At 43.2% G+C, this 23,815-nt stretch overlaps 2 protein-coding genes across 11 annotated transcripts in view; both read left to right on the top strand.

Moving 5' to 3' along the window:
- LOC144893586 (uncharacterized) overlaps nt 1-23,815 on the top strand; it is an 896,812-nt gene that overhangs the window by 206,998 nt on the left and 665,999 nt on the right. The gene's annotated exons all lie outside the window — the stretch shown is intronic.
- Nucleotides 1-23,815, top strand: part of LOC137416991 (CAP-Gly domain-containing linker protein 4) — a 142,075-nt gene that overhangs the window by 96,539 nt on the left and 21,721 nt on the right. For 5 of the 10 annotated variants that reach the window (XM_078784115.1, XM_078784116.1, XM_078784110.1 and 2 more), the window contains 4 exons: nt 3,340-3,447; nt 11,717-11,851; nt 15,269-15,392; nt 19,346-19,407. In XM_078784115.1, the coding sequence (XP_078640241.1) occupies nt 3,340-3,447; nt 11,717-11,851; nt 15,269-15,392; nt 19,346-19,407 (429 nt within the window). Of the gene's footprint in view, nt 1-3,321; nt 3,448-11,716; nt 11,852-15,268; nt 15,393-19,345; nt 19,408-23,815 lie in introns of all 10 variants that reach the window. The other 5 variants (XM_078784114.1, XM_078784113.1, XM_078784108.1 and 2 more) reach the window with 1 other exon arrangement.

The raw sequence follows: 23,815 nt of genomic DNA, 5'->3' as shown, positions 1-23,815 counted from the left end.
GGCCTATTAGTCAGGTTCACTATGTTTTTTCGTTCAAAATCATGGAAGATTAGCAAACATATACATTTTTGGAAACGTTATTACATGGAAAATCAGAAAATCAATGTTTACATTTGCCAATTCCGACCAATTCGATTCGACCAATTTGACCAATCGACCAATTCCATTCGACCATTCGACCATTCGACCAATCGTTTCGATCGACGATTCGACCAATTCGATTCGATTCATCGAATTCGATTCGATCGACCATTCGACCAATTCGATTTGCCAATCAATTTGACCGACCTTTGCTTGTGTGGAACGGACTGTGAAAACGATGCGGACTATATTGTCGGATACGACACACAGGACAGTGATGACGAACTCTAAATGGCATATTCTGTAATCGTGTATGTTTGATGCCATTGACTGCCCGTGTATATTTTGTCATTGACTGCCTGTGTAGATGTGAAGTTATACTGACTGCATGTGTATATATGATTTTGCTGACTGCCTGTGTATGTTTGGTGATATGAATTATTGTGACACATTTTGATGTTATTAACTGCCTGTACAAAATGATAACATGTATTTGATTATGCAACTTATCGCGAATATAAAGACAGTATTTTGCAATTCAAAACCTTTGATTCGTGTCTTACCATTCCCCATAGCACTAATTTGATACTTTCATTGGATTCCTTGTCCCTGAAAATATAGGTTTAGTATATTTTAAAAAGTTTTTAGGGTAATTAGAGGCAGAAATAGAACAAAATATGTATTTTACAGTGGCCATTTTGAAAATCCAAAATGGCCGCCATACAGGTATCTCTCCAAATGTAAACATTGATTTTTAGTTTCCTTATGCTATAACCTTTCCAAAAATGTATAGGTTTGCTAATCTACCATGATTTTGAACGAAATATAATTTATTGACATAGTGAACCTGACTATATCAGTGGGATGCACAATGTAAACTGTTCACCTTGGCGGAGGTATGCTCTCTCCTGAGTGCTGTTGTAGTTTCACCTTTTATTGGTTTGTTCCACTGCAAAACAAAGAAATACATATGTGGATACCAAAATATTTTAAAATTTCAACAGTTTTCTGGAAGAAATGGTGCATTATTTGAAAAAATTGCAAGGGTGCCAATATTTTTGGGCAAGACTGTGTGTGTGTGTGTGTGTGTGTGTGTGTGTGTGTGTGTGTGTGTGTGTGTGTGTGTGTGTGGGGTTGTTGGTTGGTTGGTATCTCCATTTATGGGTTTCAGGAGGTGGAACGGAGTCCCAGGGATGGTTTTTAAAATAGCAGTGATGTTCTTCTTCATCATTCCTGTTGCTCCAATATTATCATTGGTACAATTTCGATGTTCTTCAGCTTCCAAGATCTCTTGACATAATTTTTGAGGTTAAGACAGAGATTGATTAAGACAGAGAAACACAAGCGTAAAACATAATTGTATGAAAAGAAGGCAAAACTACCTCGCATAATTATTTATTTCAGTAACAATACTCCGAACTATAAATGTTAACGTGTTCCTCAGCATCAACCACTTCTGGTGCATCAACATTTTATCACGTTGTGCGTTACTGTTTGTGCCACGAGCTCGGAACTGTGGGTAATAACTTATTCACTGTATTTTCTGGAGAAAATGTGACCTTGAAAAAGGGAAATTTTACCTGGATAAAAACCAGGAATAGTTTCATAAGAAATCTGTGGGGATCCTGATATCAACTTGATCATCGCTTGTAGCCTCAGATTTGGGTCAGCAATCAAACTCAGGCCTGAAGAGGAAAGGTGGTTCTGCTTCCAGATTGCTTGTGATTTGTGTAAAAATTGGCGTTTGTTGTATTGGAATTGATGTAACTAGGGCATTGCCCGTACGTGGGTGCCCGTTCCTTGCCAAAAAAAAAAAAAAACGCTACCCGTACGCTCTACCCCGCCCGTACGCCCGTAAACAAAAAATAACAACGCTCTTCGCTTCCGCCCTTCGCTCTGACTGAATTGGGAGAAATAATGCGCATAAGAAATCGAATTACGTACCGTAATGGCGGTCAGCTCGTAACGCGCACACTGTCCGGAAGTTCGCATATCGCATATCTATCTATCTATCTATTAATGCCCATTTATTCAATTATCGCCAACGTATTTTGGCTTTTTGCAATTTAATCGCAAGGAAAAGTAGAAAGAGAAGAGGGAAAAAAAGAAAAGCCTTGCCTTGCTGCAAACAGCTGCTGCAAACAACAGCAACATGGAAGGCTGCACTGTCCGGAAGTTGGCATATCGCAGTTACGATTATTTTAGTGTTAATGGCCAATTATTCAATTAGCGCCAACCTATTTTGGCTGTTTGCAATTTAATCGCAAGGAAAAGTAGAAAGAGAAGAGGGAAAAAAAGAAAAGCCTTGCATTAACGCATTAACGCTTGCATTGCATTAACGGTTCGGCACACGTGATAGCTCGCTGCTCTCCGATTGGTTGAAGCGTTTTTTGGACATAGCTCGGTAGGTACTTGTCCGATTAATTACAAACCTTGAAAAGGCACATCCTCGGGTCCCCAGCAATATACCTGGCAAGTTTCAAGTATATCGGACCCGTGGTTGTCGAGAAACAGCGGTCACAGACACACAGACACACAGACAGACACACAGAGATTGCTGGAATTATAGATAGATGACAGGGAACTGCCAACTATTTTGTTTCATATTGTTTGTTATGGTTGATAAGTTCTTGCACTTTGGTTGCTTTGTTTGCTCCAGGGATGCTTTCCGCCTGCCACTCATTGTTAACCAGCATCTCGAGTCTTTGTGCGCTCCTGGATTATGTCTCAGTCTGCAGCAATTATACAATACCGATAGAAAGGGCAATGTATCATTCCCACAAAGCTTTGACTCATCATTCTCTGGTCCAGGGCACATTTTGCCAACTGCCAGCCTTGAGTCATTGTTGAGCATCTCCGCTTTCAAATCTGTGTCCAGGGACTAAATTCCTTCCTAACTTTCTGATAAAGTTTAAATTGAGCTGCCGAAAGGCTGACGATGCTACATTATTTAGTCTTTAGAGAGTTTCTGCCATTAAATGTGTTCGTGTTGCCTTGCTTCTCTGACTTGTTTATAGACCAAGTTTAATTGATGATGCAAGTACACAGGATTCAAGTGCTGTCATAAACCTCAGTCGTGAATTTCAGTGAAACTAGTTTCTATTCAACTCCATCAAAATCAAAAGGCCACCGACCTGTCTATAGTGGTTCATAAGGCCAACGTATTGTAAGAATCATTCCTAAAAATACAATAAAGTTACTGTGGCTGTTACTTTGTTTGTCCGCCTCACCCCCACACAGGTTTGTGTGTGTTTGCAGGGATATTTGTACCTCTTGTAAAAATTTCAAAAACACCTGAGCCTCAAAGTTGCCCAGAGAAAGGAGTCGTTACTAAGTCTGCATCGGCAAGCCCTGGATTCTTGGCAGGTCAGATCAGTTTCACTGGACCTCTGTTACTTTTGCTTCCTTTGCTCAATGCTCCAAGCATGCATTGGCATCGATTATATCTTTCTGTGCTGGCACTTCAAACCTTACGACTTTGTTTGAACTAATAAACATGTCTGTATGTTGTTTAGGATAATTTTTCCCAAGGCATACATGTGTTTGAACATTGTATATTGGCTTACCTAGTCTGCATACCTTTTATGTAGCTCCTGTAGGTGCACCGCCACATTCATCGGCACCATGATCTGATTGTGCTATGCTTTTTTACAATGGTTTGGGCTCATGGAAGAGCTGAATAACAAAGGGCAGTAGGCTTACAAACTACCGAGGGGGTTTGAAGGGTTTGACGTACACACAGAGGAAGGGATTGACATACTCCACTGTAACCTGACAGATCTCTCAATCCAGGCTGCTGATGATAAACCAGACATCACCTCTTTAACAGAATCCATCCTCCCACATGACATCTCCGATTCCTTAGTGTCTCTATCTGGTTACTGTCTCCTCCTTCACTTGTGATAGGCCTGAGCCACTCCGCAGTGGCGGATTTGCCCTTTACATCAACAACTCAATTTCGCACTGCCCTTGTACTGACCTTACACCTCCCGATCCCCAGGAGTACCTCTGGTTTTCGACTTCCCCTCTGCTAGCTCCCACTTCTTGTTTGTCTGTGTGTTGTACTGTCGAGCTAACAGTTATGACTCCATCTACATCTCTCTCAGACAACATGGAAAAACTTTTATCCACTCATCCAAACTCTCTCTTCCGCCCTTGTGCCAATTTCAATTGTCACCATGCAACTTGGCTGGGCGTTCGTACCTTTGTCACCATTCATCTTCAGCAAAGGACTTCTGTGATTTAACAGGACTGGCTCGATCTGTAAACATTCCAACCATGATTTCTCCCAATGGCAACCCCACCCCCCCTTCTGGACTTTGTGATGACTAACCTTCTCACAAATATCTCCTGCTTTTCCTCTGATCTAATTGCTTCATCTAATGGTATGCTTTTGAAAGTGAACATCTCTCCGGCTATTCTCAGAGAGCTGCCTCAACACCGGTGAGTCTGACATTTCACTCAAGCAGATTAGCAGGGACTTCAAGCAGCCATCTCTCTGCAGGATTGGTCTCCCATATCTACTGCCCTTGATATTAACTCATCCTGGAAATTCTTCCACAGAAATCTGCTCTCTCTCATGCACATCTCTTCTCTTTTTTTTTTTTTCTTTTTTTTTTCCTTTTTTTTTGTATACAAGATCGAGGCTCGTGAAAGAGCGAACATTAATCACACAGAAAGACAAACAGACAAAACAAATAACATCGGGAGCGGTAGACAAGATGGGGAGAGAGGGGGAAGGACACAAACACAACATTTGAGAGCAGGGACCGAGAGACATGGAGACATCGAGAGAACTGTGGGAGGGAGAGGGCTTTGGGGGGAAGGCATGGGAAGGGGGGGGGGGGGTGGGAGAGGTATAAAACGTATGGACACTGCCAAGACTTCCAGGAAAGAAGTTGGAATTTCAAACAAGGTGGATCTGGGGTGAATTAGTGGGGGTAGAAAAGATCAAGGTTTTGGATGGGGGAAGATAAGAGATGGTGGTGAACAGCTGTTTTGAAGACCTGGAGGGAGGAGTGTGATTGAAGTGAGTATGGGAGTTTGTTCCAGAGGCAGGAGAAAAGAGGAATGAAAGAGTGAAGGTGAGCAGAGAGCCGAGATTTCGGCAGTTTAACCATCAGAGGGTGGCTGGCAGATCTTGTGCGACCTGTAGGAATATTTGGGGGACAGAGCACAGAGAGAGCTGGGCGAGCAAGGCCGGAGAGGAGTCGGTAGAAGACAGAAAGACCACCTACCTGCCTGCGGTGAGTGAGTGAAAGGCCCTCAGAGATAGCTTCATCGCGGGAGATTCCAATGATTCTGAAAGCTTTGGATTCAACAGCGTGAAGCCGAGCCAGGTGTGAGGCAGGAGCACCAGCCCATAGGGGAGAACAGTATTCCATTGAGCTGCGGATGAAAGCCTTGTATGTGGTGAGGAGCTCAGGTGTGCCTAGGAAGGACTTCGCACGACGGAGGATGCCCAGTCGGCGACTGGCTTTGGAGGCCAGCTTGGAAATGTGGTTTTCCCAAGAAAGATCATGGCAGATGGTGAGACCCAAAAGCTTGAGCGACAGAACTTCTTGGAGAGGATTGTTGAGAAAGTAGATGGGAGGGTTGTCCAGTCGATCTTTTCGGAGAGACATAGTAAGAGTGTGAGATTTGTCAGGTTTGAAAGACATGTTCCACATGTTTGACCAGTCTGTGATTTTGTCCAGGTCTTCAGAGAGTGAGGAGGCTGCAGACTGCCGATCTGAGGGAAGAGGAATGGAGCGGCAGAGAGTGGAGTCATCAGCAAAGAGATACAGAGGATTTTCCAGAGAGTCGGAGAGATCATTCATAAAGACCAGAAAAAGCACAGGGCCCAGCACACTGCCTTGGGGAACTCCAGCCTGAACGGGAAGGGGAGATGAGAGAAATCCATCTTCTTCAGTTATCCGACCATTCTTCCCACCCATGGTACAGTGAATCCTGTGGTGATGCAGTTGCTCTGAAACAACTTCCCTTCTCTTCCTGGGAGGCTAATCTGACTGAAGGCAATCTCAGTGTCTCTCCCCCCCCCCCCCTCCCCTCCCCTCTAAAACTTGGTGACACCTGGTCAAGACTGTCTCTGGTATTTGCTCCCCTTCCATCCCTTCTCTCTATTGAAACGGCACCACAGCCGACTCTGCTCGTGAGAAGGCAGAATGCCTCAATTCTGTGGTTGCTTCCAAATCGTGTGTCCCCAACCCCTCACTCTTTTCTCTCAACCCCTCACCCATCCTACCCTGTCATACAAAATGCTCCTAGACTCTGAGTCTTTTTCACCTGAGAAGGCCATTTCAGCCCTCGATGCTGACTCCACTACCGGACCGGACAGCATCAGCTCATGAGTCCTAAAACCTGCTCTCTTGCTCTTGCACAACCTCTCTGCCCTTTTTGTCCCCCGTCGCACCGCGGAGCGAAAGGGGGACTATGGTTTTCCCCTCCGTCCGTGTGTCCGTCCGTCCGTCTGTCCGTGTGTGCGTGCATGCGTAAGCGAAGGACCGCATTCGAATTTGGTGTGTGGGTGCAACCCACGTGAAAATCCAAGATGGCCACCGCCATGTATGTCTGAACATTGTGAGTGGAATATCTTGAAAAATAAGCGAAGTACCAACTTCTAATCTGGTGTGTGGGTGTATCTAGGCATACGGAAGAACCCTATTGAAAATTGGGTCGCCACGTCAAAATCCAAGATGGCCGCCACCATATATATGTCTGAACCTTGTGAGCGGAACATCTTGAAAAATAAGCGAAGTACCAACTTCTAATCTAGTGTGTTGGTGTATCTAGGCATAAGGAAGAACGCTATTGAAAATTGCGTCGCCACGTCAAAATCCAAGATGGCCACCACCATATATATGCCTGAACCTTGTGAGCGAAATATCTTGAAAAATAAACCAACTACTAACTTCTAATCTGGTGTGTGGGTGTATCTACGCATAAGTAAGAACGCTATTGAAAATTGGGTCGCCACGTCAAAATCCAAGATGGCCGCCGCCATGTATGTCTGAACCTTGTGAGCGGAATATCTTGAAAAATAAGCGAAGTGCCAACTTCTAATCGTGTGTGTGGGTGTATCTAGGCATATGGAAGAAAGCTATTGAAAATTGGGTCGCCACGTCAAAATCCAAGATGGCCGCCTTGCGTCTTCCACTTTGTCAACTCGCATCACTTCACCGACGGGGGACCTAGGCGTAACGCTTGTCACCATTAAATTTGCACTAGGTCATCTTCCATCTGCTTATAAATCTGCTAACACCACTGTATTGCATAAAAAGGTACAAAATCTGATCTGCTCAACTGCACACATATCAGCTTCCTTCCAATTATCAGCAAGGTCATGGGAGTCATCATCGCAGTTGACATGAAATCCTTAGTTTTCTCCGACAACTTCATCTCGGATCACCAATTTGGATTCAGACAAGCTCACTCCACGTTGGAAATGCTGCTTCTACTTACCCAACAATGGATGGAGGCCCTCAGTGACAGACATGAGATCAGGGCCATCTCTCTGGACATATTTCGTGCTTTTGATACACTAGGGCATGCCCGTACTATATATATATCTAAAATTATATCCCCCCCTCTATTTACATGAAATGGTTTGGTCCAAAGCGAACGGCTTGCGAGTACGGTGACAATCCCCCCCCTCTATTTACATGAAATGGTTTGGTCCAAAGCGAACGGCTTGCGAGTACGGTGACAATCCCCCCCCCCCCTCTATTTACATGAAATGGTTTGGTCCAAAGCGAACGGCTTGCGGAGTTTGGTAAAGAAATCGCCATAGCGTGCCCAAACGCGCAGGAAAGCGAAAGAATCGCAAATTAGTTTTAATTAGTTTTAAAACATAGTTTAACGCCAACATAGTTTGCCAACGTGAAATAAATGAATACGCTCTCAAATGTGCCGTCCGAGGCAGAGTCTGTTCGGCACGTTCGGCACACGTGATAGCTCGCTGCTCTCTGATTGGTTGAATCGTTTTTTGGACATAGCTCGGTAACTACTTGTCCGATTAATATGAAACCTTGAAAAGGCACATCCTCGGGTCCCCAGCAATATACCTGGCAAGTTTAAAGTATATCGGACCCGTGGTTGTCGAGAAACAGCGGTCACAGACAAACAAACATACACACAGAGATTACTGGAATTATAGATAGATTCTGGCATCCTGCCTTTCTCTCTAAACTCTCTGCTTATAGCATCCAAGGTCAATTCCACACTTGGTTTACTGACTTCCTCCACTCTCATAATCAACATGTGTGGCTCTGAACGGAATCCTTTAATCTCTTCTACCTGTCTAGGCTGGTGTACCCTAAGGCAGTGTTCTGGGCCCAGTCCTATTCCTGATCTTCATTAATGATCTCTCTGACTCTGGAAAACCTATTTGCTGATGACTCCACCCTCTGCCGTGACATCCATCATCCTTCAGAAAGGCAAGCTGCAGACTCTTCCCTTGCTTCAAATCTTGAACAAATAAAAGCTGGTCAACACTTGGAATATGTCTTTCAATCCTGACAAATCTCACACTCGCACTATCTCTCTCTGAGAGAACCATCTAGCAAACCCTCCAATCTACATTCTTAACAATTATTCTCTTGAAGTAGTTCAGTCATTCAAACTCCTGGTTCTCACTATCAGGCATGATCAAACTCCTCGGTCTCACTATCAGCTGTGATCTGTCTTGGGCAAACCACATTTTAAAGTTGGCCTCAAAAGTCAGCCACCGAATGGGCATCCCCTGCCATACAAAGTCCTTCCTTGGATCTTTAAAAAATTGAAGCCCGTGGATATTAAATAACTAAGTCTGTGGATATAAAGCACTAAACCTGTGGATATTAAAGATCTAAACCCGTGGATATTAAAGATCTAAACCCGTGGATATAAAATATCTAACCTGTGGATATTAAAGATCTAAACCCTTGGATATAAAATATCTAACCTGTGGATATTAAATATCTAAACCCGTGGATATAATATATATTTAAGGCCGTGGATATAAAATATCTAAACCTGTGGATATTGAATATTTAAACCCGTGGATATAAAATATGCAAGTCTGTGAGTATAAAATATCTACCCTTTGGATATCAAAGATTTAAACCCATGGATATAAAATATCTAAACCTGTGTATATTAAAGATCTAAACCCATGGATATAAAATATCTAAACCCATGGATATTAAAGATCTAAACCCGTGGATATACAATATCCAAACCTGTGGATATTGAAGATCTAAACCCATGGATATAAAAGATCTAAACCCGTGGATATAAAAGATCTAAACCCGTAGATATAAAATATCTAAACCCGTGGATATTAAAGATCTAAACCCGTGGATATAAAATATCTAAACCCGTGGATATAAAATATCTAAACCCGTGGATATAAAATATCTAAACCCGTGCATATAAAATATCTAAACCCATGGATATAAAATATCTAACCTGTGGATATTAAGGATTTAAACCCGTGGATATAAAATATCTAAACCTGTGGATATTAAAGATCTAAACCCGTGGAAATAAAATATTTAAGGCTGTGGATATAAAATATCTAAACCTGTGGATATTAAAGATTTAAACCTGTGGATATAAAATACACGACATGGCCAAAAGTATGTGGACACCCGAACATCACACCCATATGTGCTCGTCGAACATCTCATTCCAAATTCATGGGCATTAATATGGAGTTGGGCCCCCCCTTTGCTGTTATAACAGCCTCCACTCTTCTGGGAAGGCTTTCCACTAGATGTTGGAACATTGCTGCAGGGACTTGCTTCCATTCAGCCACAAGAGCATTAGTGATGTTGGGCAATTAGGCATGGCTCGCAGTCGGCGTTCCAATTCATCCCAAAGTTGTTTGATGGGGTTGAGGTCAGGGCTCTATGCAGGTCAGTCAGGTTTTTCAACATCGATCTCGACACACCATTTCTGTATGGACTTCGCTTTGTGCACAGGGGCATTGTCATGCTGAAACAGGAGAGGGCCTTCCCCCAAACTATTGCCACAAAGTTGGAAGCACACAATCGTCTAGAATGTCATTGTATGCTGTCGTGTTAAGATTTCCCTCACTGGAACTAAGGGGCCGAGCCCGAACCATGAAAAACAGCCCCAGACCATTATTCCTCCTCCACCAAACTTTACAGTTGGCACTATGCATTCGGGCAGGTAGCGTTTTCCTGGCATCCACCAAACCCAGATTCGTCCGTCGGACTGCCAGATGGTGAAGCATGACTCAACACTCCAGAGAACGCGTTTCCACTGCTCCAGAGTCCAATGGCGGTGAGCTTTACACCAGTCCAGCCGGTGCTTGGCATTGCGCATGGTGATCTTAGGCTTGTGTGCGGCTGCTTGGCCATGGAAACCCATTTCATGAAGCTCCAGACGAACAGTTATCGTGCTGAAGTTGCTTGCAGAGGCAGTTTGGAACTCAGTAGTGGGTGTTGCAACCGAGGACAGACGTTTTTACGTGCTACACGCTTTAATACTCAGCGGGCCCGTTCTGCGAGCTTGTGTGGCCTACTAATTTGCGGCTGAGCTGTTGTTGCTCCTAGATGTTTCCACTTCACAATAACAGCACTTGCAGTTGACTGGGGCAGCTCGAGCAGGGCAGAAATTTGACGAACTGACTTGTTGGAAAGGTGGAATCCTATGACGGTGCCACGTTGAAAGTCACTGAGCTCTTCTGTACGGCCCATTCTACTGCCAATGTTTGTCTGTGGAGATTGCATGGCTGTGTGCTTTATTATATACTAGCTGAATGCACCCGACGTTTCCCGGGTTCTTTTTGAATGAATTTAATCTTCTGTACATAGGTCTGACGCGAGCCCAGTATCAGTTAGTGCTCAACGATTCCTTGTTCTTTGTTGTCGGGCCCCGCGAGAGAGAATTTTGAAAGCATGTGTTGTAATCAGTCAGATATTCCTATTAAGTGCATAAGTTGTACTTCAAGAGAATTTTGAAAGAAGAAGAAGATTTATTGTGAAATGGACCCAGCCCGGCCGAGGCGGCCTCGACCGGCCTCGCCACCGAGCCTATAACCTTCCTGGGGCCCGGCCCAACATTTTTTGTTTCAGACGTTTCCTCCTATCTTTCACCGTTCAGGAGATTAGCGTGTGCAGACAAACAAACAACAACTTTCTTTTATATACATATAGAAGATATAGATAGAAGATAGATACCTGTCAGCAATGGGTGTGGCTGAAACAGCTGAATCCACTAAATAGAAGGGGTGTCCGCATACTTTTGGCCATGTAGTGTATCTATGACTGTGGATATGAAATATCTAACCTGTGGATATTAAAGATATAAACCCTTGGATATAAAATATGTAAGTCTGTGGATATAAAATACTAAACCTGTGGATATTAAAGATCTAAATCCATGAATATAAAATATTTAAGGTTGTGGATATAAAATAGCTAAATATTTGGATATAAAATATCTAAACCTGTGGATATAAAAGATATAAAGCTGTTGATACAACACATCTAAAGCTGGGAATATGAATGATCTACTGTTTATTTTCTAACTTGGAAGGGCAAATGAAGGGAATGCGAAAACGTTTTGGGCGCTATAAATGGTATATTCACTGGTCATGTGTAAACGTGCTGTTTTATTTCTCGAACAGTTCGACGTCCACGAGCTGCCTCTGTCAGTAGCGCTATCTCAGAAGAACCCAAGTTGGAGTTGGGAGAAAGGATCGTAGTTGCTGGTCAGAGGGTTGGAGTCATTCGTTTCTATGGCAACACGGAATTTGCACCAGGTTGGTCAAATGTTTGCAGCAATGGACGTTCGACAAATGTTTGCAGCAATGGATGTTCGACAGATGTTGAAATGATATTGTGAGTGCCTTGATACAGACATTGAGGAGCCCTGTACTGACAGGATTGTGCAGAGGTGATGCATTTGTCTCTGAGCTGTCTGTTACGCGTTTGATTCTCTTTGTGACCTCATATAAGCTATCGGATTGGTGCTTCACAGGCAGGACATTGTGACCATGAGTGTGACCATGAGTCCCTTAGATAGACATGAAGCTGATGGGCCATATGTGAGTAGTAGATATTTAAGATTCGGTGTATTAAGCGAAGAGAAGGTGAGTTATCACAGGCATCCTGAACAGAGTAACAAATTCCCAATGAAATTGCAGGTAGCAAATGTCTTTTTTTGTATTACATGATCAAGGCTCATGGAAGAATGGAATGGAACAAAACAGAAAGGGGGAATCACCAAAATCAGGGTGGAGGTGAGGGAGAGATCAAGGGTAGGGGGAGAAAGACCCATGGGGTGAACAAGCTGCACAGAAGATGAATGAAACACAGCAAGAAGAGGAAGGGGACAGTGGTGATTATACAGAAAATGAAAATGAAGAAAATTCCTCGATACCAGAAAAGTCTTTCTGGTCTTTTCAGGACGGTTCTTACGATCGTAGTGTGTCATTGCTCTACGGACTGCAGATCCAGCATTTTTAAACGAATGCTCTGCACTCCATGGTGTTCACATATCACATGTGGATGTCTGTCGTTGGCTACAAAGGGCAAACCTACAAACGCTGCTGATTATGGGCAGACTCCTTGAAGGTCTGTAGTTCAGAGCATAATTAATCTTCACACACCTGTTATAATTCGAGATAGCATTAGCTAATTTCCACAAGAAAGAAAGGTGACCATTTGAGACAGGTCTGCAAACTTCTAGAGATGATGACCAGGGTCCACAGTTTTTAAGGATGAGGATGAGGTTGCTGATGCCATCAGGTTCAGTTGCAGATGAAGTGTCAAATTTGGTCTCGACTTTCTCTCCCATTGAGTGCGTAAAGGATAGAGCTGCAGAGTAGGATAGAAGGAGTAGAGGTGGTGAGGAGCAGAGGAGAAGGTGGTGGAGAGGGTCAGAGGGGTGGTCACTGTTTCCAAGATGAATCCATCACCGGTGAGATGTTTGTTGCCAATTTTTTCTGGTCTGATTAATTGTGCTGGATTTTGAATCTGGTCTTTATTTAGCCGCTTACATAGCCCATACGTTTACTTTTCTATGAAAGGTCAACATCTACGGTTATTCTCAGAGAGCTGCCTCAACGCCGGCAAGTCTAGCAGGTCACTCAAGGAGATTGGCAGGGACTGCAAGCAGCCATCTCTCTTCAGGACTGGTCTCCCTTATCTGCTGCCCCTGATGTTAACCTAGCCTGGGAATTCTTCCACAGAAACCTGCTCTCTCCCATGCACAGATTCATCCCATCTCATCTAAAATCATCCGACCCTTATTCCCGCCCATAGTGCACTGAATCCTGTGGTGAAGCAGTTGGTCAGAAAAAACTTGCCTTCTCTTCCTGGAAGGTAAATCTGACTGAATGCAATCTCAATGCATTCCAAAAATCCTGCAACAAGTGTGTGTCCACTCTCAGGACAGCGAGAAAACAACATCGATCCAATCTCAAGATTGAACCTTCAAAGTTGTCTCCCTCCTCTAAAACCTGGCGGTGCCTTGCCAGGTCTGACTCTGGAGTATGCTCCACTTCCATCTCGTCCCTCTCTTCAAATGGCACCACAGCTACTTCCGCTCGTGAGAAGGTCGAATGCCTCAATTCTGTGTTTGCTTCCAAATCTTGTGTCCCCAACTTCTCACTCTTGGTACCCATTCTTTCCTGTCCTTCCCAACCACTCCTGGACTCTGTATAGTTTACACCTGAGAAGGTGGAGAAAGTCCTGTCAACCCTCGACTGACTCTGCTACTGGTCCTAAAAACCTGCACTGCTGTTCTTTTACATCATCTCTCGGCCCTTTTCCCCTATCAATTTCCCCAGGTCATCTTCCATCTCCTTCAAAAGCAGCCAATATCACTGCAAACCCTGGCATCTACTTTTTAAACGATCCTCTTGAGGGAGTTCGGTCAATCAAACTCCTGGGTCTCACTATCAGCCATGATCTTTCTTGGGCAAACCAGATTTTAAAGTTGGCCTCCCAAAGGCCAGTTGCCGCCTGGGCATCCTCCGTCATACAAAGTCCTTCTTTAGCACACCTGAACTCTTCCTATCCACCTACAAGGCCGTCATCCGCAGCTTGACGGAGTACTGCTCTCCCCTCTGGGCTAGACCTCCTGCCTCACACCTTGCTCAAACTTGACGCCATGGAAACCAAGTCCTTCAAGATCATTAGAATCTCCCACACTGAGGCTGAATCTATGGGCCTATCACCTTCCCATCGGAGACAGGTTGGTGGACTCTATCTTCTAATGCGTTCTCTCTGGTCTTGCACCTTCTGCTTTTTGTGCTTTCTCCTCTCCCCTACCCCCCCCCCCCAACCCCCAAGGTTTCTGCTGGGCACACACGGTCACCTATCAACCCACTTCTGGTGAAACTACCTAAATATAGGACCATGGGCTTATCTCCACTCATGTGTTCCTCTTTTCCTCACCTGTGGAACAAACATCCACGTTCTCTTCAATGTCATTCCTCCCTCTTGGTCTTCAAGACCGTTGTTCAATGCCATCTCAGATCATCCCCGCACTAATACCATGAACCCTAACCCACAACCACCCACCCCAAGCCCTTCTCCTTCCATCCATCTTCCCCTCCTGTGAGTTTCCTTCTCTATCAATATTGTCTTCTCCTGCCCCCCATTTCTCCCCATGCCCAATGTTTGTCGAAGTCTCGCTCTATCTTGGCCTTCAACTCTAATTCTGTTCCCCCCCTCCCCCCCCCCCCCCTCACATTTCTCTATGTCCCATTTGCATGTTTTGCATCCTGTTTTTCTCTGTTATGTAATGATCCATTCAATGTACTAGCTCTTTGGTGAGCCTCGACTATGTATACAAAAAAACAAGGTGCTTTGGCCTTCTGTAGGTGTGTAGAAAGGGCTGCAGCTACATAACTACGGAATTGAAGAAGAAGAAGCTGCAATTTTATTATCCTGCACTGTATAATTCATCGTTTCTTATGAAAAATCAGGTGATTGATGAAGCCAAGTTGCTATTTCGATGCACCCTTGTTTATGAAGTGAAAAAGGCAGGGGTGCGAGAGTGGCATGACGATGTGCAAGTACATTATGACGTCATAGGTCACGTGGTATGGGCGCCATATACAGGATCAAATTCAATATCTTGTAATAGTTTAAGTTGTAATGTCGTTGTATTAGGTTCAGAATTGCGTATGTGCATGCATTAGTTAGTGAAGGCCCATCGTGTATTGCAGGCTTCTGGTATGGAGTCGAGCTCGACGAGCCTCTTGGGAAGAATGATGGCTCGGTGTCAGGTGTCCGTTACTTCCATTGTCCCACAAAGCACGGGTTGTTTGCTCCGCCCTCCCGTGTGCACAGGTGAGTGGTCTGCACGGACCTTCTAAAGTAGTACTGGAGGTTTTGAAGCAATCTTGGGGTTTGGTGTAAAATTATTGGGTATTAGACAAACAACCTGACATTAAAAATTTGAATCTACAGGGTGTCTCAAAATAGATGGAACCCATTAACATGATAATAATTTATTACTCCGAAAAGAAACTCCAAAAAAGATTACATTTCCTGGAAGCTGATATGATAACAATTAAAAAACTGAAGATTTGAGGTCTCTAGCTCAAAGGATACATTTAGTAGAGCACATGTTCCAAATGACCGCCTTTGCGCCTTAGACACACTTGAAGCCGACGAGCGAAGTTGTCAATCACCCTGACACACTCTTCCTTCCTGATGGCACGAATCTTCTGGGTGATGGCCACTTTCAGTTCAGAAATGGATTGAGGACGATTCTCATACACGTGGTCCTTCAAGAACCCCCAGAGATAAAAAAAAATCTGGGGGGTTCAGATCGGGTGAATGCGGAGACCACTCGGGTTCGCGGCGCCCTGCTGATCAGCTGATCAGGGAATCGGTGGTCCAGCCACTCCATCGTGATGTTGGCTGTATGTGGAGTTTCCCCATCTTGTTGGAACCATTGCACATCTCGATTCACGCCACGACGTCTCCCAAGTCCCCTCCAGAACTTGTTGAGCACCACAATGTAACGCTCCTTTGTGACAGTGACTGCCTCCTCGTCTGCGTCTTCAAACCAAAACGGTCCGATTATGCCATGTTTTGAGATGGCCACCCACGCCGTGCATTTCACAGAGTGCAAGGGCCTCTGAAGCACCTCATCTGGGGCTTGTGTGCCCCAGAACACATTGTTCTTGCTATTGACATGCCCACAGAGCAAGAAGTGTGCTTCGTCGCTGAACCAAACATCATCAAGAAAGTCAGGATCCTCTTCGATATTGTTCTCAAACCACCAGCACATCACAACACGTTTTGCCATGTCAGCTGGTGAGTTTATGCTTGATCTGGATCTTGTATGGGTACAGCTGAAGATCCTTGATCAAGATTCTTTGCACTGACGCACGTGAAAGACCCAGCTCTTGGCTACGTCTTCGGATGGACTTTTTCGGGCCCCTTCCGACAGAATGTCTCACCGCATTCACATTGTCAGGAGATCTTGCAGTCAGCTTCCTGCCAGAACTGGGTGTTTCTGCCTTCTTGTTGAGGTTGTTTACTGATCCAGTGGCTTGAAATTTGTGTGCCCAACGATAAATTTGGTTTTTCTGGGGATAGTTGTTGAAGTTGAACTTCCTGCGAAATTTTGCTTGCGCCGTTTTGAATGATTTCGTCTCCAAATAAGTAGTGACGCAAAATATTTTTTCCTCCTTTGTCCAAGGCATTTTGATTGATAATTATTCGTTGTCATGGTCTCCTCTCTTCAAATCTGAAAAAAAAGAACAAGAACATTAATATTGGCAGAATTATTAGCAGTGACATGGGTTCCATGTATTTTGAGACACCCAGTACTCCATTAGGTGTAACTGGGTGTCCATTTACTTTGTGGCTAACTTCTCATGACTTGTTACTCTCATGACTTGTTACCCTCGCCAGAGGAGAGGTTATTGCATTTGAGTCCGTTTGTTACTTGCAAAATCGAAGATTTTTCAAGTATATTGGTCGGTTGCGTTTGTGGTTCTGTCTGTTTGTCTGTTTGTTTGTCACCGGCCTACAGGTCACAATTTTCAACCGATCTTCACGAAACTTCACCAAATGGTAGAGTTGGTCATAAGCAAGAAACCTATTGTTTTTGGCGTCAAAAGGTAAAAAGGTCAACATAGGCCAAAGGTCACCAACTTTGCCAAATTTTTTAAATCCTCAATTTTCATCCGATTAACTTGAAATTTGAAGAGGACTTGCATATCTGGTCACTGAATTCAACCACCAAGTATTGTTGAGGTCAACATCGGCCAAAATGTCAACATAGGCCTAATTTCTAAAGTTGTTCAGTTTCATCAGATTTACTTGAAATTTGAAGAGGGTTTGCATATTTTGTCATTTAATTCAATCACCAATTTTTTTGAGCCTCAATTATATCTTACCTTATCGTTTACCTGCTCCTTTACCTGTTTATCCCTAACTAATTTCCCCACTATCTCTGAGAGAGCCAGACTCGGTGGCATAATGGTTAGAGCATCCACTCTGAGTCTGGGAGGTGTTTAAAATAGAAATAGGTTCAAACCCCGTCCAAGTCATACCAAAGACTTTAAAAGTTGTCCATGTTGCTTCCTTGCTTGATGTTCAGCATTTAAAAGGATAGAGCAGAGCATGGACAATCACCGCTGGGAAGACGATGGCAAACCATCCAGTACAACTGTTCTTTAGGTAGTGGGTTGTAGACAGACACCACCCAGGGTGGCACTACCATCCTGACTTCGGATCGTTAAAGTGGTGCCCGGAACCATCTTACACTCTCCGTGTCAGGATTTCTGGTCTTTCTTTCTGTCTCACTCAAACTAGAGCTACTGGGCTAGCTTCAATCTCTCTTTCTCACAAACAAACACCATACATTTTTCAGCATACACTTTTCTTCTCTTTTATTCAAGGCCTGGCCTCGATGAGGGCTATATAGTCCGTGCCTGGGGCCTCCAACATAGGAAGAAAAAAAAACCTTGCCAAGAAACTGCTTTGGCAGCACCGACGCTCTGTAAAGAGTACAGTTCATCAAAATTTAAACATTAATCCTTGAAAAGACATTGGTCTGTGCGTTTGATATCTATGCTATAGTACGCACTCCTGCTTCATCTTCCTCCTGTCCGCAAGGGCGGCTCTTTGCTCGTGCCCTTTTGGGTTTAAGGCACATTTCGGATCGGTTTTCATTTTTCCTTTTGGAAATTGATGACATAAATTCCATGGAGCAATCTTATTAGAAACAGTTTGAGCCTGAATTATGCTCGTTTCACACATTCAAAAATTGGAAGAATTTATGTGTTCTCAAACCATTAACGGTGAATCCTCCATAACACCGTGAATAATGAAGCTATAATGAGCATTTTTACTGAAGCTGTCCAATAACTTCCGCTTCAATTATTACTCTTCACTTTCCTATCATTGGAGAGTTGATCGAGGACGTCACTCCAGGGAGAAGCGGCCACTTTGAAACCCATGTGCTATCTAAATGAGTGTATACTGCGTTGTCATTCATCATTCACTCACTCACTGTTTTTTAACCTTAGATGATCTGTCATTTTCAATTTGATTTGTAAACAACTTCAAAACATTGCATTGTTCAATTCTGCACGAATAAAATACTTAGAACGTACAGAACAGGCACGGATTCCCAACAGACAAATTTTAAAGGCAGTTGGTTACCTTTGCATGTGTGGAATGAGCAACATTCAGGTTCAAACTGTTTCTCGTAAGATTGCTATATGGACACCCTTGGGATTCAAATGGGCTTCAACGTAAAGATGTTGAAAGGAAGGTCTGCCCAAACCCTGCAGTTTGCCAATGCTGCCCAATCCGAGTTCTTTGGAGTTATTAAATTATATTCGGCATCACCACCCGATCCTACCTATGTGTCAATGTGGACCCAGGTAATTTACCTTTACCACGTAATTTCTTTTCTACCATTATTTTTCATGTAATTTCATGTTTATTGTTTATTATTTATTGTTTATTTCATGTTTATTTATTGTTTTTTCATGTTTTCATGTAATTTAACATGTAATTTTTTTTTCAAATTTCTTTTTTTCCAGGAACCAGGTAATTTCTGCACTTCGCTAAAATATGCAAAATTATTTTGCTCTTGCTCAAATTGAAAAACTACTGATCGACTTGTTTTGTGCTCTCATAACGTTACTGCAACTCATTGTGGGTAGGCTTGCCTGTCTCCTCTCAAGCTCTGGCAACTGTTGTCGTTGGTCATGTTGGAACAGTTTATATCAGTTTGGAAAATACTGCTGTTTATGAATCTGTTTTCATTACAGGTTTACCAAGTCTGCCAAGTCTCTCTCTGGTGAAACGGGTAACAAAGCTCCGCATTTCTCTGGTACGTCCTCTCTTTTTTATTTTTTATACAGGATGTCGGCTCATGGTTGTTTCACATTTGCACCTTTGCATTTTATGTTTGTTATAAAAAGATATAGTCACACACCGGCATTCGTGGGGGATACGTTCCTGGAAAATGCCGCGAATGTGGGGGCATTGTTTGAATAGGGGGGAGGGTGGGGACATTTTTTTTTTTTTTTTTTTAACTACGTGGTCTAGGCTCATGGGAGAGCTATGACACAGAACAACCAAGAAAAAGAGCAATCAGATTGAAAACCCTCGCCAGGATGTATTTTCAGTGGTTTTTAAGGCTTTTGTGTTAAAACAAATATGGCGGCCAAACCATGTGACCTATGACATCATCATTCATTTTTTTTTCTCCACCAATTTATGCCTACATGACACTCAAGAAATTTCATTTTGATCGGATGAAGTTTTGTGCTTGTCGAATGATGACGTCATAATAGAGGCACCTATGACATCATCATTAACATATGTTATTCCCCGTGGAGAGTTCTTTACAATGAGCCATGTCTCAATTTCTTCTATGCAGCGCTTTCGGAGACATAGAGGTGCAACGTTTTTTGGTTTTTCCAAGATGGCGGCCAAACCACGTGACCTATGACATCATTATTTTTTTCTCCAATTTATGCCTACATGACGCTCAATAAATTTCATCTTGATTGGATGAAGTTTTGCACTTGTCTAATTATGACGTCATAATGGAGGCACCTATGACATTATCATTAACATATGTTATTCCCCGTGGAGAGTTCTTTACAATGAGCCATGTCTCAATTTTGTCTATTCAGCGCTTTTGGAGATATAGAGGTGCAAAGTTTTTCGGTTTTCCCAAGATGGCGGCCGAATCACGTGACCTATGCGTCATACTTATCATTTAAAATTTCTACAGGTGGAGTTGCACCTATGGTGAAAATTTCCTTGTCAATCGGACCAACGGTTGCAGAGAAAATCATTTATTCTGTGCGAACAAACAAACAGACAAACGGACTCAAATGCAATATCCTCTCCTCTGGCGAGGGTAATCAGGACACAACATAAGAAAGGGTACAGCAGAAGAAAGGGGAAACGCCAGCAGTAGGGCAGAGGGAGAAGACAGAGATGGACAAACAAGGGATGCAGGTAACAATGAGGGGTAAGGGAGAACCCAAAGGGTGGACAACATGGATGCAAAAGCAAAAGTTTTAGGAGGGTTGATTGGTGGTTTAACAGGTGTAGGAAATATCATGATTTTGGATGGGGGATGGTGGTGAACATCTGTCTTGAAGACCTGGACTGAAGACCTGGACTGAAGAATGAGATTGAAGAGAGTATGGAAGGTGGTTCCACAGGTTGGGGGGCGGGGAGGGGATGGAGGGGGGGGGGGGGGTGGAAGGAATAAATGAGTGGAGGTTAGCAGTGGTTCTGGATTTAGTCATTTTCACCAGGAGGGTGTTGCTGGTGGACGTTGTGCGTCCTGCAGATACCTGAGGACAAAGCACAGAGAGGGCAGAGGGTGCAAGTCTTGACAAGACACTACCGGGTTTTAGAGGAGGGAGACAAGTTTGAAAGCTCATTTTTGAGATTGGACAGATGTTGTTTTCTGGCTCTCTCTCGAGTAAACACATTTGTTGCGAGCTTTATGGAATGATCTGAGGTTGTCTTCAGTTGGATTTGCCTTCCAGGAGGAGATTGCAAGTTATTTTAAAGCAGCTGCCTCACCACAGGATTCATAGTACCAAGAGTGGGAGGATGGGTAAGGTAACTGAAGACGAGGTGGGATGATTCTGCATGAGAGCAGGTTTCCTTGGAAGAATTACCAGGCTGAATGAATAGCGGCAGCGGTGGATATAGGAGATCGGTCCTATTGTGTAAAAAAAAATAAAAAATCAATTATTATTATATATATTTTTAACCGCGAATACGTGAATGAAGAAGCAGGTCACATGTTATGAACCGTGAATATGCAGGGTCTGTAAATGTTGGGATCGTGAATGTTGAGGTCCGACTGTATATTAATGGTCCACAGACACAGAAAATCATGTTTGGTTTAATGTACAGATATGGCTTCACTTCACACTTCATCATTGTTCTTTTCTTGAATAAATATCTTGGAATTAATGTTTTTTGTGTCCTTTTATGCGCAATTTCGCCGCTCCCCCCCCAAAACTGCTATTTGATTACGTCATATATCACATGACCGACCACATCATTTTGAGAATACTTTTTCTGCAGGACACATGTTTATGTGCGGCCTATACATGCTCTGACCTCTGAAAAAGTACCCAGAATGGCAGCTAGATGTATTTTTTTTGTATACACAGTCGAGGCTCATAGAAGAGCTAGTACACTGAACAGATCAGGACGTAACAGACAAAAACAGGTTGCAAAACATGCAAAAGGAACAGTGGATAGAGGGGGAAACACCAAGAGCAGAATTGAATGCTGAGATATCGGGAGACTTGGACAAGCAATGGGTGTGGGGAGGAATGGGGGGCAAGATTGTTGCTGGTTGTAGCAATACATCCACAGATGGTGTGAGCATGCATCTTTTCCCACAAGATCCAGCCGTAAGGAAAATATGGATAGCCAATGTAAAACTGACACCAGAGGAAAGTGGAAAGGCCCAACAGCTTCAAGCGCCATTTGCAGCACCCATTTTGAAGTTAATTCGTACGACACCGGCCTGTATTCCCAGTTTGGGATGAGTTAATTGAAGTGATTAAAGCCAACTCCATCCTTATGAAGAAAAAAAACCACCTTTAGAGGCCATTTTTCCCTGCAAGCGGGGGTTGGCCTTTTTCGGGCACCGTGGTTGTTGTTGTTTTTCGGTCCCCTTTTTGAAGCGATGTTTTACGGCCGGATGCCCTTCCTGCCGCCAACCCTGTTTGTCGCCTTTTACGACAAACAGGGAATTACCAGTGAGCTGGTACTCAATTTTCCGACCTCGGAAGGATGACAGGCTGAGTCAACCCCCCTGGCGTTAATTCAGTGATCGACCGGGATTCGAACCCAGGATCCTAGGATCCTAAGCTGGCACCCTAGCCGCTAAGCCAACGCCAGGCTATCCAGGCTATCCATCGTTATGAAGATTGGAGATAATTCTAATCAAATGGGCAAGAATAAAAAGGACAGAACCGCTGCGGAAAAGCGAGAAGCTGAGGGTAAGGAGCGTTTTTGTTTTCTTGCATTTCTATTTAGCGTCAGCCATGATGGCCACCACTTTAGTAATCAATCAGTAACTCTCTACATTATGTATCAGACATACGTACAGGGACAGCCATATCCAACATACTACAGGTATAGCCGTGTCAAACACATGTACAGATACAGCGGTATCAAACATACATAAAGGTTGTTCCTGCATTAGTCAGGTTCACTATGTCAATAAATTATATTTCGTTCAAAATCATGGTAGATTAGCAAACCTATACATTTTTGGAAAGGTTATAGCATAAGGAAACTAAAAATCAATGTTTACATTTGGAGAGATACCTGTATGGCGGCCATTTTGGATTTTCAAAATGGCCACTGTAAAATACATATTTTGTTCTATTTCTGCCTCTAATTACCCTAAAAACTTTTTAAAATATACTAAACCTATATTTTCAGGGACAAGGAATCCAATGAAAGTATCAAATTAGTGCTATGGGGAATGGTAAGACACGAATCAAAGGTTTTGAATTGCAAAATACTGTCTTTATATTCGCGATAAGTTGCATAATCAAATACATGTTATCATTTTGTACAGGCAGTTAATAACATCAAAATGTGTCACAATAATTCATATCACCAAACATACACAGGCAGTCAGCAAAATCATATATACACATGCAGTCAGTATAACTTCACATCTACACAGGCAGTCAATGACAAAATATACACAGGCAGTCAATGGCATCCAAACATACACGATTACAGAATATGCCATTTAGAGTTCGTCATCACTGTCCTGTGTGTCGTATCCGACAATATAGTCCGCATCGTTTTCACAGTCCGTTCCACACAAGCAAAGGTCGGTCAAATTGATTGGCAAATCGAATTGGTCGAATGGTCGATCGAATCGAATTCGATGAATCGAATCGAATCGATCGAATTGGTCGAATGGTCGAATGGTCGATCGAAACGATTGGTCGAATGGTCGAATTGGTCGAATGGAATTGGTCGGAATTGGCAAATGTAAACATTGATTTTCAGATTTTCCATGTAATAACGTTTCCAAAAATGTATAGGTTTGCTAATCTACCATGATTTTGAACGAAAAAACAGAGTGAACCTGACTACATTGTTCATGCATTGTTCCTGTTCTTGTTAGTTAAGAACAATGTTACAATTAAATTTTAAAAACATGTTTAATTCACAATGTCACGATATGACGGAATCTCGCTGTTCTTCAGTAAAAATAGTGC

This window comes from Myxine glutinosa, chromosome 9, assembly GCF_964187855.1.
Source record: "Myxine glutinosa chromosome 9, kmMyxGlut1.1, whole genome shotgun sequence".
In the NCBI taxonomy this organism is placed as follows: Eukaryota; Metazoa; Chordata; class Myxini; order Myxiniformes; family Myxinidae; genus Myxine; species Myxine glutinosa.
The sequence above is the reverse complement of the archived record's forward strand: the minus strand, read 5'-3'. Positions and strand labels throughout refer to the sequence as shown.